The 15,783-nt window shown below is 42.0% G+C and overlaps 1 protein-coding gene across 3 annotated transcripts in view; it reads right to left on the bottom strand.

Moving 5' to 3' along the window:
* Nucleotides 1-1,003: 1,003 nt before the first annotated feature.
* Nubpl (nucleotide binding protein-like) overlaps nt 1,004-15,783 on the bottom strand; it is a 213,225-nt gene continuing 198,445 nt past the window's right edge. Inside the window, exons 4-6 of one of the 3 annotated variants that reach the window (XM_006516362.3) lie at nt 9,173-9,293; nt 6,094-6,176; nt 1,004-1,272 (exon numbers count right to left, since the gene is read on the bottom strand). In XM_006516362.3, coding sequence (XP_006516425.1) covers nt 1,210-1,272; nt 6,094-6,176; nt 9,173-9,293 — 267 coding nt within the window. In that variant the 3' untranslated portion in view covers nt 1,004-1,209. The remainder of the gene's footprint in view (nt 1,273-6,093; nt 6,177-9,172; nt 9,294-15,783) is intronic. The other 2 variants (XM_006516363.2, NM_029760.2) reach the window with 2 other exon arrangements.

The raw sequence follows: 15,783 nt of genomic DNA, 5'->3' as shown, positions 1-15,783 counted from the left end.
TAGAAAATGTTTAATGTTGTACAAGGGAAGACTCTAGCAGCAAACTACCAAAGGGGCTAAATCCCAGCTTCATCATCTGCTAGAAACAGGAACCTACCTGTGATAAAGCTCTTACTTATCTTCCCCATAGCTACATTTCTCATTCATAAGATGAATAAATGAACAGTGTTCCAATGGTATAAATGAAAGATTCTAAGGCTATAGAAATCACTTGATTTATCAAAAAACAAAAGTTATTTTTTATTATTATACTTATTATCTGTGGTGGTCTGAAGAGAAATGGCCTTCATAGGCTCATATATTTGAATGTTTGGTCCTCGGGGAGTGGCACTATTTGAAAGAGATGGGACGGGATGGCCTTGTTTGAGTAGGTGTGACCCTGTTGGAGGAAGTATGTCACTATGGTAGGCTTTGAAACTTCAAAAGCCCAAGCCAGGCCTGGTATCTCTCTCTTCCTGCTGCCTGTTGATCTGGATGTAGAACACTTGGTTCCTTTCCCAGAACCATGTTTACCTATGTGCTGCCATTCTTCCTGCCATGCCAGTCATGCCATGGACTAAACCTCTGAAATGTTAGCAAGTCCCAATTAAGTGCTTTCCTTTATAAGGAAAAGGCCATGGTCATAGTGTCTCTTCATAGCAATATAACACTGATAAAGACATTACTATAATCAAATAGTCATCAATGCCCGACCCCATCCTGGAGATTCAGATTTATCAAGTCTGGGCAAGTCTGGGCCACATGAAGTAGAAGTCCTTTTCATCAAATACATGTTTAAGACAGGACTACAGGCAAGATCCAAACTGCCTGATGGCAAGGTGTGACATCTGCATTCACGTCCACATTGAGTAAGCCCTTTCAGAGTCTAACTGCGCTTCAGCAGTTCTCTGCAAACCTGGGACGATAGCATCACGAAGTCACAGTTTCTCAAGAGATAGTTCAATGAAAGCAGTGCAGTGCAGCTGAGATATCAGTTGTCAAAACCCCAAATACAGAATCATCATAGAGCAGCCAGCACACATACATGTACATTTTATTTGTGAATCATAGGTTGTCAAATCAAATCTGAAAATGAGACATTATTTCTTTAGAGATGAAAGAAAATAATCAGAATTGTCATTATTTTTGTGGGTTCCACACGACCACAATACTCATGTTTGACAGTTCATGATTGTCAAATACCAGGACAATTTCCAGGGCACTCGGGAATCATTCTGGAGATGACTTCAATCTTCTCACCACTTCGGAAGCAATATGCAGGTAAGCTTTGGCCTGGAAAAGAACAGACACATTGTCCTATGTCTCTCAGCAGACACTGAGTGACTCCTGGACTGTTTACCATAGATGCCAACTGTATCTGATCAGAAAGAAGCAGGCTGGGGTGTAGACGAACAGTGAGCATAAGGCTGTGTATATGGTACAAAGGAGAAATATTGTACAAAGGAGAAAAGATCTCTCACTATTTAAGGGTAAGTGCTTAGAAGGCGACCTTCTGAAAAACAAAAAACCGAACACCAGCAATTGTTGTATTTCAAATTCAATTTCCAATGTCAGTAAATTAACAACCTAGTCGAGTAGAAGAAAATTTAAACCGCCCTCCTCTGGGAAATCACGAGTTAAACACTGCCCAGCTCTTGTTTGGCATAAGAGGAATTAGCCAGCTGAAAGACAGCTATGCCTTACGACCTGGGCTTTCTCTTCAGAAGACATTTTCTTCACTCTCCCTGACTCTCCCTGAGACATTTTACATCAACAGCACCAAGCACAACACAGCTCTTCTCCAAGTGAATCTAGGCATTGTGCAAAAATTTCCGGATCAGGTGAAACATACCTCCTCTCAGGGATTCCCAGCACAAAGCATTGCTAGCAATGAATCCAAAGACACAGGCTTACCCAGCACCCTTTCTTCTGGCTACAACGACGACAGTGGGATCTGGGTTTAAAGAATTCTCTTAAACAAATGCAATAGTCACCACCAAGCTTACCCAAAAATTATGAAACCATTTTTTTTTTTTTTTTTTTGAGGCAGGGTTTCACCATGTACTCTATACTAACCCTACATTTATTTATTTATTTATTTATTTATTTATTTATACTGTCTTTGAAATATTTATTTTATTTTTTTTTCCATTTTTATTAGGTATTTAGCTCATTTACATTTCCAATGCTATACCAAAAGTCCCCCATACCCACCCACCCCCACTCCCCTGCCCACCCACTCCCCCTTTTTGGCCCTGGCGTTCCCCTGTACTGGGGCATATAAAGTTTGCAAGTCCAATGGGCCTCTCTTTCCAGTGATGGCCGACTAGGCCATCTTTTGATATATATGCAGCTAGAGTCAAGAGCTCCGGGGTACTGGTTAGTTCATAATGTTGTTCCACCTATAGGGCTGTAGATCCCTTTAGCTCCTTGGCTACTTTCTCTAGCTCCTCCATTGGGAGCCCTGTGATCCATCCATTAGCTGACTGTGAGCATCCACTTCTGTGTTTGCTAGGCCCCGGCATAGTCTCACAAGAGAAAGCTACATCTGGGTCCTTTCAATAAAATCTTGCTAGTGTATGCAATGGTGTCAACGTTTGGATGCTGATTATGGGGTGGATCCCTGGATATGGCAGTCTCTACATGGTCCATCCTTTCATCTCAGCTCCTTGAAGAATAATAAAATCCCTACATTTCTTCCTTCATCTAACATAAAAGTCATAAATACATCCATGTGAAAGATATAACTGAAATTCCTCAAGCTGCCAATTCTCTTCATTCATTAACTCAACTTCTCTGCCACGAGTGCAGATGTGTCTAATCGGCCATTTAGAGGCACCCTGTCTGCTCTGTCCCTGCCAGGTAGCAGGGAACTAGAGTACCTAGGACCAGAGTGAAAGATATTATACAGAAGCTAATTTCATTTTTGTTTGGAAATATTTGTAGCTGGCTTGTCATATTTAGTTCATATTACAGTAGTGGAGTGATAACCTAGAAATTATAAGATAATAAACCTTCCATTTCTTTTTGAAAATATTCACCAAGAATAACCTGAGAGGACATCACTCTGGTTACTAAGTTTGTATTCGATACAAATGAGGAAACCATGCAAGTCATCTGGTGTCAGCTCATTCTATGTGTGCTGCTGCTCTTGGTCGAAGGCAAAGGTCAACAATCGCGATGCCGCCAGCATGAGCAATGCTATGACATCAAGAGTTCTGAAGTCAAGCCTGCTTCTCCCTCCTGCTGCACTCTCCGGCTGTCACACCACCCATACTTTGTGTTGTGCTTGCTCTGTTTTCCTACCTGGAGCACACAGCACAAGTTTTGGCGCATTCACTGGGTAGGTCCCAGCCATCAGCCCTTCTTAACGGGGGGCACAACCCTTCCAACTTCACCAGAGGCCACCCCTTTCACTGAATCACTGCAGTGCTCAGCTCTTCTCAGAGTAAAGCATTTCTGGTGAGTTCAACTTTCAGAAGCAAGTTTTCCTGGTGTTCTAGGGGAAAGGAAGTTATGAGGAGGCAAGATTCACTGTAGCTGGAGGCAGATCCGAGGACTCAGGAGACATTATCATTAATGCTGAAGCTGGGACTCCACTTTCATGACAGACTACTGCTCTGAACTGCAGATGCCAAGAGAGTAACGTTTACTTGAAGTTCTGTAAGGGGAAGGGCATAAAGGGCCCCAGGCCTTTAACGAGGGGAGAGGAGAGGCATCTGTCTGGTGGCCGGGACCCTTTAGGTAAGGACAGCAGGAAGGACAGCTTTAACCTATTTTGCATCTTCCAGTGCAGTTTCATGTCTTTTATTTAACCCTCTCACCATGACACCAGAATACAGATGGGGAGAAAGATTCAAAAGCATAGAGAAATGTTTTTTGGGTTCTGCTTAGTGCATGCTTAGCAGTGACTTGGCATGGCTCTGATTCTGAGCTATTCTAGAATCCTCTCTGTGATTTCTGGGCAATTTCCCAGAAAAGACATGGTTTCCAGAGATTCTCTGGCCAGGTCAGGATCCATGCCCTGTCCCATAGCTGTCCTTGCAACAGAACCTAAGGGGCAGATTCTCCTTGGCTTCTCTCCTCCGGAGCTCTGTGCTGTATGGAGTGACCTGGATGCCTGCTCCCATGAACTCTAGCCTTGAACTGGCCTGGGATAATTAGAAGGTCAAGCTGAAACCGAACTAGAAAGAGGAAGCACGGAGCCTGTGTCAGCTGAGAGTTTGCGTACTCCCCTGGACCACCTTCCTCAGTGTAAACAAACTGCTGCCGAGGGCTAAAGGAGAGCACACTTGCTTCACGAGGATGCATGGGCATCACTAAGAAATGGTACTAGTTAGTGAACCTAAGCATTGTGCTAGTCTCTTAGAAACCAGAGTAATTAATATGGGAGCCAGAGCCTGACACAATGTGAAGAACAGACAGGTCTTTTCCTATTTCACAATCTACTAGCTTCATGACAGTCCTGGGGAAATGATTCAGCTTCCGTGAGTGTCAGTTTCCTCATCTGAGAAGACGGGGAGTCTCTACTTATCACTCTGCATTATTTTAAGGACAAAACTCAGGTAAATAAAACCCAACTGGGGTCTAGCCTGGAACTACTATTAGAAAATGACCACCACCAATATCTGCAGTCTCAGAACGGGAAGTAACGGCTTCCATGGAAGGAAAACAAGGATCCAGGCACCATATGCTCTCCTTTCTGTGGCCATGTCTACTTAAAACTGAAGCCTTTGTATTTAACATTAGCAATGAGCACATGAGACTTTTATCGTCATTGAAGAAACTTCATTAAAACTAGCCTAGACAAAAGACTGGGCCTGGTTTTAGACCTTCAGGACTATTACCCAGGAACAGTGAGACCCAGTTATCACACATGTACATCAGACTACAGAAACATCAACTCCAAAAATCCCATAAATACTACTGCTTAGCATTTAAAATTTTATTACCTTTGGGTGGCTTGTTAAATGTTCTCTGTTAAGTGATATTTCTCTAATTCAATGTATTGCTTTTTTATATTTGGAGTATTTTAAAGGAAAAAAAAGGCAATAACAAACAGACAGAAAGACTTTAAAATCTCAACTCATAATTGAAATTAGTAGTAAATACTATTATTTTTAAGGAATCACCATAGAATACCTTTAAATAGTCTGCATTTGGAAGTCATTTTAATGTGCATAATTAAAAATTCCTCATTTCAAACTTTTCATATACCTTATATTGAAAGTATACTTTTGATAGTTGAGATTATCATACTTTAATATGAAAGCAATAAAGAGTTATGGTTTTGCTTATCTGAAAGCTCTTTAAAGAAAAATTGGAAAGGAAATTTAATCCGGGAAAGGCATAGAAAAAGAAAACATTGATAAGCACTATATTGTATTTACTCAAAGGTCACACTCCAGCAGCTGCGCCGCATCCGCTGACACTCAGGACAGGGAAAGGCGCTATGCGCCCACCAGAGGGAACTCGGAATGACTCCACAATGTTGATTCATGACTCTAGATCAAATCTCCTCTCACTTTATTCATAGCATTAGCCAGGCTTGGTTCTTCTACTTCCTTGTTCACAGCAGGACAGAGGAGTGGAGAGGGATGAGCAGACCTTGTTAGGAGTGGACAGAACAGTCCTGTCCACTATGGCAGGGACTCCAGGGCTGGAGTGTGGGAGCAAAGCTACTGGGAGACAGAGGTGTTGAGGAAGGGTACACAGAAACTACACACAGACAGACACACAGATGATAAGTGAGCTTCCGAATTAAACAGCAAGACTGAGCATTGTCTTCACCACTGAGGGTGTAATACTGAAGTGTCACACCCTTGAGCAGTCAAAAGGTGCCAGCCAGCAAGATAAGAATCTTTAAGTTCTCATTATGGGGATTCAAGAGAAAACTACTGGGAGGTCAGCGGTCTGTTTTTGAACTAGAGATTGGCATCCACATTTGCGTTCTAGTGCATGACATGATGAGTGACTTAAAATCAAGGTAAGTCACTTTTGTCTACATGTTTGTCCTGTGCACAAGCAAACTTGACTTCATCTCCCTTGCTTTCTGTATATCATAAAGAATACATCCCACAAAAAGAAAAAAAGACATGCAAAAATGTAACTTACCTCATCACTTCCAGGCTGAGAAAAGACAACTGGTTGACCCATATCCGAAGCTTCCCTTATACTGAGGTGCAAGGGAACATCTCCTGCAGAAGTCACGAGAAAACATTAGAGCCAGAGAAACTGGCATAGACATTCACCGTCTCACTAGTCCATCATTGGAAAGAAATAAGAGCTAAAGTTTCTCAAATTAGGCTGGATTATGTCTACTTACCCTCAATTTGCTAAATGCCTAAAAGAGAAAGTTCAAATGTAAATTAAGGTGAAAAAAATCCTACTTAAGGCAGTTGAGAGATTATTTATGAGTGTATGTGTGTGCCTGTGTGTATGTGTGTATGTATGTATGTATGTATGTATGTATGTATGTATGTATAGGTACAAGCTCTGAGGCAACCAACCATGAATGAGGTGTCTATTTTGATCTTTGCTGAAGATCTCCAGGAGGCAAAGGCTAGCTCAGAGGACATCTGTCAGTGGTTTTCTCTGGAATAGCTGATATAGACACATTGTGTTGTACACCATGGGGGAGATGGGTGAGGTCAGAATGCTGAGGTAAGAGTCCCAAAGACTCTTCGTGGTGTTACTGGATGAGTGCATGAAGACAGCTGCTATACTGTAAGGCAGAGCTAGCAAGATGGCTCAGCAGGTAAAGGTGCTTGCTCCCAAATCTCATGACCCTAGGTTGATTCCCAGCACCTACAGGGTATAAGGAGAAAATCAACATTCAAGTTGTTCTTTGACCTCCACACATATGCCATGGTACCTGCATGCATACACATATACACAATCATAGAGAAAGTGTAATAAAACACTTAAAAAGTAAGTCAGGTATGTATCCCAATATCAACCTACTTTTGAGACATTGTTCTTTTCCTTACTGTCTACTAACCCATGTAGCATGACACATGAACTTGTGTACTTGGTGAGGGAGCAGCCTCGTGCATCTGACAGTGCTGTCCCAGGAGGTGGAGAACTTAAAAGCAGAGTGCTTTGAGCCAGTCTCCTGAAGGCTGAGGACTCAAACCCAGTAAATGGAGTCATAAGTACAACTTTCTTGTGCCTCACAGGATTCTCAGAGGGTAAATGTTACATAAAGTGTTTAGAAACCCAGAAAGATTTTTATCTTGATTTATGAATAGCAAGGAAACCTGAATAGCTTTCTTTCTGCTGCAGAAATGGAGTAAAAGATGCCAATCCTGTGTTTCCCACAATCACCTACTGACACGGTGTTTGCCTCCAGAGAGTCATAACCTTCCACACAGACATAGAAGACATGGAAGCCACAATAAAAATGGGAATAAAGCCCGAGGAACAGCCTGGGAGGGAAGAGCATCTTAGAAAGAGTCAGGGCACATTTCAGATGCTGGGTGGCCTTTCTCTGTGATGGTGTGAGAGTTAACTACTATGCATCAACTTGATTCATATGGATAATGGTCTAAAGAACCACTTTAGGCCAGAGGGATGGCTCAGTCAGTAAATGAGACTTGACAGAGTTCAATTTCAGGAACTTACACCATGGAAGGAGAGTCCTGAAAGTTGTTCTCTGGCCTCCACAAGCACACAATGGCACATGTACCACACTCCTTCACTCTAACACACATGACAAAAATATATTTTAAAATATAATCTAAAAAATTCCAAGAGCTGTTTTAGGAATAAGTAGCTCAACAGGTCATAGAAGAATGGGGGTGGGAATGTTAAACAGCAGGACCTTAGCTGAGCGAGCTCTCCTGGCTCCAGTTCCTCCTCCCTAGTCCCAGCCTCTGTATCAGCAGACCTCTTGCTGCAGTCCATGGGACTTTCTGCGGTTCTCTGACTACATTACGTAGATGAGTAGGAACTCCGAGTTACCTTTCCTGTAACACTGTTGAGATCTCATCTACAGCAGGGTCCAATGGTCACTACTTCTGACACGCTCAGGTCACCATACATTTGTGAGCCACTGCTCAAGAAACAACTTCCAGTCTACAAGAGGCTTCAACATCTAATAAATGACTTACAGAACTGTCCCACTTGTTCTAAGTTAGGGAATTAAACTGCCAGCATAATTCAATAATGCCATTGTAATTATACGTTTACTTTATTATCTAAGGGAAAGTCAATCTGTTATGTTATTATGTAGATTTGGAAAATTGAACTTTCGAGGTTAGTTAAGTAAAAAACAGTTCAGAATATAATTAGTGGCTATAATTACAGTAATGTATCAAAATATTAGCATTCACCTGATATTGTAGTTGCTGCCACAGAGCAATAAATAATAATAATACATTTAGCATTAACTTTCAGAAATGTATTATAATAGGGAATGTTTTGAAATTCTTTCATCTGTAAAAGATCTGAATTTTCAACTATCTGCAGCTGTAACATCAGTCTTTGCCCGGAACAGAAGCTCAGTCACCGTCACATAGAAAAACAAGCTGTCTTAAACATCCACAGCTTGCTTGTGGAGTTTTTGAAAAAGCATGTTTTATCCAAATCTGTTTACCTTATTTTTTCACCTATCACATGATTTTTGTTCTCCTCCTAAACTACTTAATTTTTTGATTCAGTGCTATGAACAATATATACAGTAAAAATTCACCTGCCATATTTCATAGAAATGGTAGTCGAATATCACAGTAAATCAGGAGGAGCTACTGTGCAACTGAAAGGCTGACAAGCAAAGAGCCACTCATGGAGGCGTTTACACACAGTCTGAGAACATACTGTTAGAGAGTGTGCTATAATAGAGTGGGCATGTCCACACACACCTACTTATACAGTAATGCCTACATCCAATCTTGCAACCAAGCTAACTACCATCCTTTAAAACATAAGTTTAATCCATGCTACTCACACTACATCTGTCTCCTCAAACTGAATCTATAGGCTGTTTTTAATCTATCATAGAGATGATATCATAGCCTATAGAAAAAGCCTATGCACAGATGCCCAAGAGAGCTTAATGCATGCAATGGCACTAGACTAATACTTTAAAGACACAAAGCATCAAGCAACTACTTACTGTTACCTCCATTACCGGGATTCACTGTCATTTCCCCTCCTGTAATTTGCCCTGTGAAAGAGGATTCTAAGGTCTTACCTAGAACATCAAGATCAAGGGTCTGTGCTAGTTTTCTTGCACCATCAGCACCAAAAATATGAGTTTTGTGTTTACATTTTGGACACTGGAAGACACTCATGTTTTGGACAAGACCAAGAACCTAGAATAATACAAAAACACTGAAATTGAAATAAAATTACAACAAATCATAGTATGGAACTTTAATACATTTTCACTGAGTACCTACTAGTTAGTGAGACAATTGTGAATTAAGGCGGGGATCTCTGATCTCATGGAACTAACACGCTAGTGAGAGACGAGGATGGTAACTAATGTAGTGATAAATGCTAAAGAGGGTAAATGGGAACTAGAATGCTTGGCCTGGGAAGAATGAGAAGAACCTTTGGGTTACTCGGAGGCAACTGTTCCTTCAGATTGTGTGTAGGCAATCTGACCAGGCAGTGACGTGTGTAACACAAACAGTCAGAAGCAGGAGCAGAGCTAAGGCAGCAAACATGTAGCAAGCTAGCCCTGTGTGGTAGCCCAGTGGTCTGGTCAGAAGGGGCTGGTAAGGAAGGTCCTGGTCTGACAGTGTTACGCTCTGACTATTTAGTCCCCCTGAGGCTCTTGTATTGAACGCTTGCTGTCCAGCTGCTGCTCTTTTGGGAGATGTTGGCAACTCTCGGAAGTGGGGTCCAGCTGAAAGAATGAGATCACTGATTCCAGGGGAATGATTCCTTGGCAGGGGTAACCTGCTATCCTTCTCCACCCTCTTTAATTTCTCTGTCTCCTTCTGTCTGTCTGTCTCTCCCCTCCCCATTTCACTCTGTACCTTGCCTAAGACACAGTGAACAGCTTTTTCCTGCACATACTCCCCAACCGCATGGAGCTAAGCAACTGTGGGCTGGATCCTCAGAGCTCTGAACCAAATTAAGTCTCTCCTTTTCATTCTTCCGGGTATCTTGGTCACAACAATGAGAGCAGTGATAAATCAGAAGGCAGGACAGGAGTAATGCTCACCTGACACAAGAAACAACAAAGACTTCTGAAGCTGAAAGGCTGCTGCAAAAGAAGTGATGTCGGGCAAAAGTGTGCTGTGATGACAATGTGTTGAAGAACAAGAGGGGAGAGAGAAGAATAGAATGGACAAAAGTCTTACAGCAGCAGCTTACACACTCTAAACTCTTTTAAGCCATGTCCTAGAATAAGTGCTTGGAAGGTGTTACGTCCTTCACATGAGACCAGCTCAGTGGGTATTTTATCATCTCCATCCTGCAATGGAGAAAACTGAAGCTAGCAGAAGATCCACATCAGCTTTTACTGCTTCTATTTGAGCAAAGTTTTTACATTTCACTTACAGTTCCCATCTTTTTTCTCAGTTTCCCTGGCTCTGGGCATAAATCAGATCTTTAAGAAATATTATTATTCAATAGTACCATTGAGTAAGCAGATAACAGGCTCTGCAAATACCATCTGCATCCATGTGCCTTTCAACCTCACATTCATAGATTTCAACAATGGCTCTCCTGTGGAAGAAGAATGCAGAGCACACTGTGAGAACACACAGATACCCACGTCTGTGCCACCCTATCTGCTCCACCATAAGATCATCCGTATAGGAGATCAGTACATCATTTGCATCTTAAATGAAGAACAGCACTCACAACCCACAATGACTCTGATAGACAGAAAGGTGATAACATTTCTTATTGTTCCTGAACGGAGGAGCAGAGAAGATGAAGGCTATCCTCATACATAGAAATGAAGACAGCAGTGAAGGAGTCATGTGTAGTACAGCTTTTCAAAGCATCTCATACATACCCATTTGCTGATGCAAAGTATCAAAAAGTCAACCACACCCTGTTTTGATAATTCAGTGCTACCTCCAGAGAGCTAGGAGAAAGCGTAGCTTAGCATCAAAGGCTTTACTTGTTTATTGACTGTGAGTATATAATGCCCTCAATGCTTGGGCAGTCTAACTGCCATTTATGTTGAATGTCATGTATACCCTGACTATAAGGCCTTCAACTTGAACATTAAAAAAAATTACTCAATAAAAGAGAACACACAGGCTGGAGAGATGGCTCAGCCGTTAAAGGCTAGGCTCACAACCAAAAGAGAACACACACACACACACAAAACCACTTAAGAAAGTAAAAGTCTAGGTGTGCCGTATTTTAATTTTGAAAGAACAGGAAAAGCACTCGTACCCTGGCGCTCTCAGCCCCCATGGCATAGAGGTGTGGCATGAGTGTGCCTGCAGTTTATGTGATTCACTTCTCCTGAGCCAACTGTCCTCTGTGGACTACAGAAATACCCCCAGACACATTCTCTGCAGACTGCATAAATGTCACAGACATAAAATACACTGATATAACCAAATAGCATTTAATGTGCACTTACACACAGTAACTAGGCTAGACCCAAGGGAGAGCATGCCATGGTGGGGGTGGGGGGAGCAGAGCATTAAAGCTCACACTGTAATTGAAGAAATGGATTGAACAAAAAGATCTGTCCTGGAAGTAAAGTACAGAGTGATATGAGAGAACAGAGTGGAGAAGACTTAGTTTTAGTCTACTCCAGAATCAGAGATGATTTCTTAGAGGAAAGATCTGACCTGAAAATTATAGAAAAGCCAGGGAAAAACAAGGAAAGAAATATAAATATTCAGTCATGAGTAGGAAGCCCATGTCTCCCCTGAGGATCTGCATGTCCACTTGAGTCCTCTGTGGGTTAGGCTACGAGTGGGGGTGGAGATGGAAGGGTTTGACAGGAAAGGTCTCTATGCCTGTACTCACAGTCATTTTATTTAGAGCTTTAAAATCAACATGACGCCGGGCGTGGTGCCGAACGCCTTTAATCCCAGCACTTGGGAGGCAGAGGCAGACAGACTTCTGAGTTCGAGGCCAGCCTGGTCTACAAAATGAGTTACAGGACAGCCTGGGCTATACAGAGAAACCCCGTCTCGAAAACAACAACAACAACACCCAAAAGACAAAAACAAACAAACAAACAAACAACATGACATTATGGGTAAAGAAAATGAGTTTGTCTTGTCTGTTTATTTTTCTCAGACAAACAAAAATTCAGGGCCACATGCTTCAAAATCAATCATGTGGGAGGTGATCACTGGTCTAAAATATATCCAGTTTTCCTCCTGAGCACAAGGTAGGGACTTTCCCCCATCCAATCATGTGAGTTCATGTAGTCTGTCTAGGCCAATGAAATGTGTGCAGAAATACCTGTGTCACAGTCAAGATTCAGGGACAAACTCCCCATTCTGTAGTCTCTGTCTAGGTATTAAGACAGTGGCTGCTCTGTTAGTACCAGTGCCATAGTTAAGTATGATATAGAGAAGACAGCCATGCAGCACGAGAGGAGTCAACTACTGTTGACTGAAACCACCAAATAATTAACACACATAACCCACCTGCCTTAGCTGACACAGAAGAAAATCGTTTTCATTCTAGAGTTTCTGTTTTATGATTTATGTAGTATCAATTTTATATTTTATAGTGAGAGTAACATAACAATACTATAACATACGTGTGCGAAAACATGAACACACATATATAAAGCATAAGTATGCATTAGATATATAAAGTATCATTTATTGACAAGGACACAAATCACAAAAGCGAAATAAAAAAGAAAACAAAACATTGAGGGCCAACAAGACTTCCTCGCACACTAGCCCGATGTTCTGTCTTCCACAAGCGTAAATGCTTAATACTGCTTGTTCCCCCGACTACACTTGACTGAGAATCTCTGTTTTAAGAACTTCACCCATTTACCACTTTGATTCAGTATGAACAACAAACAACAACAGCAACAAAGCTGGCTAGAAGGCAACAGCACAGAGCCCAGAATAACCCCATGCATGAATGCCATTGCTTTGTAATGGGAATGACACAGCACTTCCACGTTAACTGGTGGCCACATGGGAACTAGGGTATCTTAGCCCACTATCTGCACCCTACAAACACTAACTTCATGCAGACAAGAAGCTAAACATGAAAGGCAAAACAACACTTTGAGGAGCACACTTGCAATCTTGGAAGCAGACACAAACACTAGAGATAAGCTTAAGTGTTTTCATTAAATAGGACTTTAATAATATTAAGGAACAAGCAGATGTCATTTAAGGAAAGGGAGCCTATAGAGCAGGACGTGACTTCTACAACACAAGCTTTGTGACAGACTTCCTGCTGGAAGAGATAAGAAACCAATCTATTCAGACAACGCGATGAAAGCCAGGTAAGAGTGTTGTGACCATTTTATCAAAGCAGACAGCCCAAGCACCTGAGTGGACAGAAAGGCGCATCTGCATGACCAAAGCAAAGCCAGTGAGGAAACACCCAAGGCTGTGATGAGGAGGAACAGTTCCTCCTGTGGTCCCAGCTGTTCTGTCAAACTGCTGGGGCATATCCACCTGCTGAGGTAGACTATGGCACACTCCATCCGGTTAATGGACCAACACAGATGTCAACACAATCACATCACAAGAGTTGGAAAATGGCCTAACAAATCAAACACATTCTTGTATGTCCTCACTGTACAGTGAGTCAAGGAATGGCAGCCAATCACCTAAATGAAGTATGCCATCATGACCCAGGCGCACTATTCATAAGGACAAGCACTGCAGACAGCTCACAGACAGGCCAGGCTCCAGCTTTAGAAGCTGGGTTCCCATGGGAGTGTGGGCAGGCTCTGGGTTACTAGTCATGTTCTGTTTACTGTGAAGTGTTGTATCCATTGGCCAACATCTTTCAGGCTTGAGCTATCACCCCTGCCCTACTCCCAGCTCTGATAAGCACCAGTCTACCTCCTACCCCTGTGAGCTCAGCACTCTCAGATTTTACATATAACTGAAATCATGAAGCATTTGTCTGTCTGTGCCTGGCTTATATCACTTTAAATGACGTCCTCCAGATTTATCTATATTATTGAAGCAATTCCATTTTTTAAGGTTGAACACTGTTCCACTAAGAATATAAATAGTGCTCTTTATTTCCTCTCCTATGATGGCCCTTTACAATGGTCCCATATCCTGGCTTCTGTGAATAATACAGTCGAGAACTTGCAAGCACATGCATGTTCGTGGAGTGCTTACTTTACTTCCAGAGGATATATACAGAGCAGTGGGGCTGCCGGTCCATATAGCTTTACTCTGTAACTGGAAAATAATTTTGAAGTGTGGAGAGATGCCTCAGCAGTTAAGATCGAGTTCTGTTCCTGCAGAGGACTGGAGTTTGGGTGACAACTCCTTTGTCAATTGCTGTAATTTACAGCTTACAACTGCCTGCAAGTCCAGCTCACATGACCTCTTTTGGCTTCCATGGGAACCTGTATTCTTATGTTTGCATACCACCCAACACATATGCACATAATTAAAAACAAAATCTTTAAAAAAATTAAACCAGCTCTATATGATCCCAGAAAGCCATAGTGATTGACATTTCCACAAGCCATGTGCAGGAGGGCCCTTTCTCTACTTCTCTCAAGCCTGTCTTTATCTGTTGTACAGCGTCCTCCCCAACAGGGTGCTCCAGGGGGTTTCCTTTGCATGTCTGACAATTAGTGATGTTGAACATTCGTATACACAATGGGCACTTGTGTGCCTTTTTGCACTTTTCCCCTTGCAATTAGGTTTTAGGTTCTTTACATATCTTGGATAGTAGCCCCTCTGCTGGTTTTTGTCAAGTTGATACAAACCTAGACACCTGGGAAGAGGGAATCGTAATAGAGAAAGATGTCTCCATAAGATTAGCCTACAGGCAAGTCTGTGGGGGCATTTCCTGGATTAAGGAATGATATAAGAGGCCTAGCTTGCCAGGGATGGTGCCAACCCTGGGCAGATGGAGCAGACTAAGCAAACCAGTAAGCAGCATTCCTCTGCGGTTTCTGCTTCGGTTACTAACTCTAGGGTCCTGCCCTGAGTTCCTACCCTGACTTCCCTCAGTGATAGACTGTAATGATGTGGAAGTAAGTGTAAGATGGATTACACCCTTTCCCCCCAGTTGCTTTGGTCATCTTTCACTGCAGCATTAGGAATGTTAATTTTGATGTCCTTGTCACATACACAGAGCAAGGTCACAGGGGAGCTTTGCTCAGGTTTATAGTCTCACAACATATATTTATGCTTTTAGACCAGCGGAAGTTGGCTTTTATATAGAGTGATCTAACTTAATTCTTTTCACATGGATACCCAGTTGTCTCCAAACCATCTATTGATGAAACTACTCTTTCCCCATTCCATATTCTCGACATTTTGGTTTAAAAGTCAGTGATCAAATGTGTATATTTATTTCAGGGCCTTTAGTTGCCCTGTTTCTTAAAGTCTAACAATAAGTATGCTCGTCATATAAAACTTACTTGAGCTATTCATTTACAATTGTGCCTGATAGGTAGGCATGTTGCAACTCAGTAAAATGTTGTCTTCAAAAGAAGAGGTGATCATGGGGCTGAGGAGATGGCTCTGAGCTCAACTACCTATAATTCCAGCTCCTGGGAACCAGTGCCCTTCTATGGCCCCTTGGGCACCTGTACTAAGGTGCAACTAACCCCCACATTTCCCTGACATGCACATAATTAAAAACTGTTTTTTTTAAGTTGATCATGAAAAGAATAGCAATAAAACACTAAGAACA

Source organism: Mus musculus, chromosome 12 (assembly GCF_000001635.26).
Source record: "Mus musculus strain C57BL/6J chromosome 12, GRCm38.p6 C57BL/6J".
Classification (NCBI taxonomy): domain Eukaryota; kingdom Metazoa; phylum Chordata; class Mammalia; order Rodentia; family Muridae; genus Mus; species Mus musculus.
This window is presented reverse-complemented; position numbering and strand designations above follow the sequence as displayed.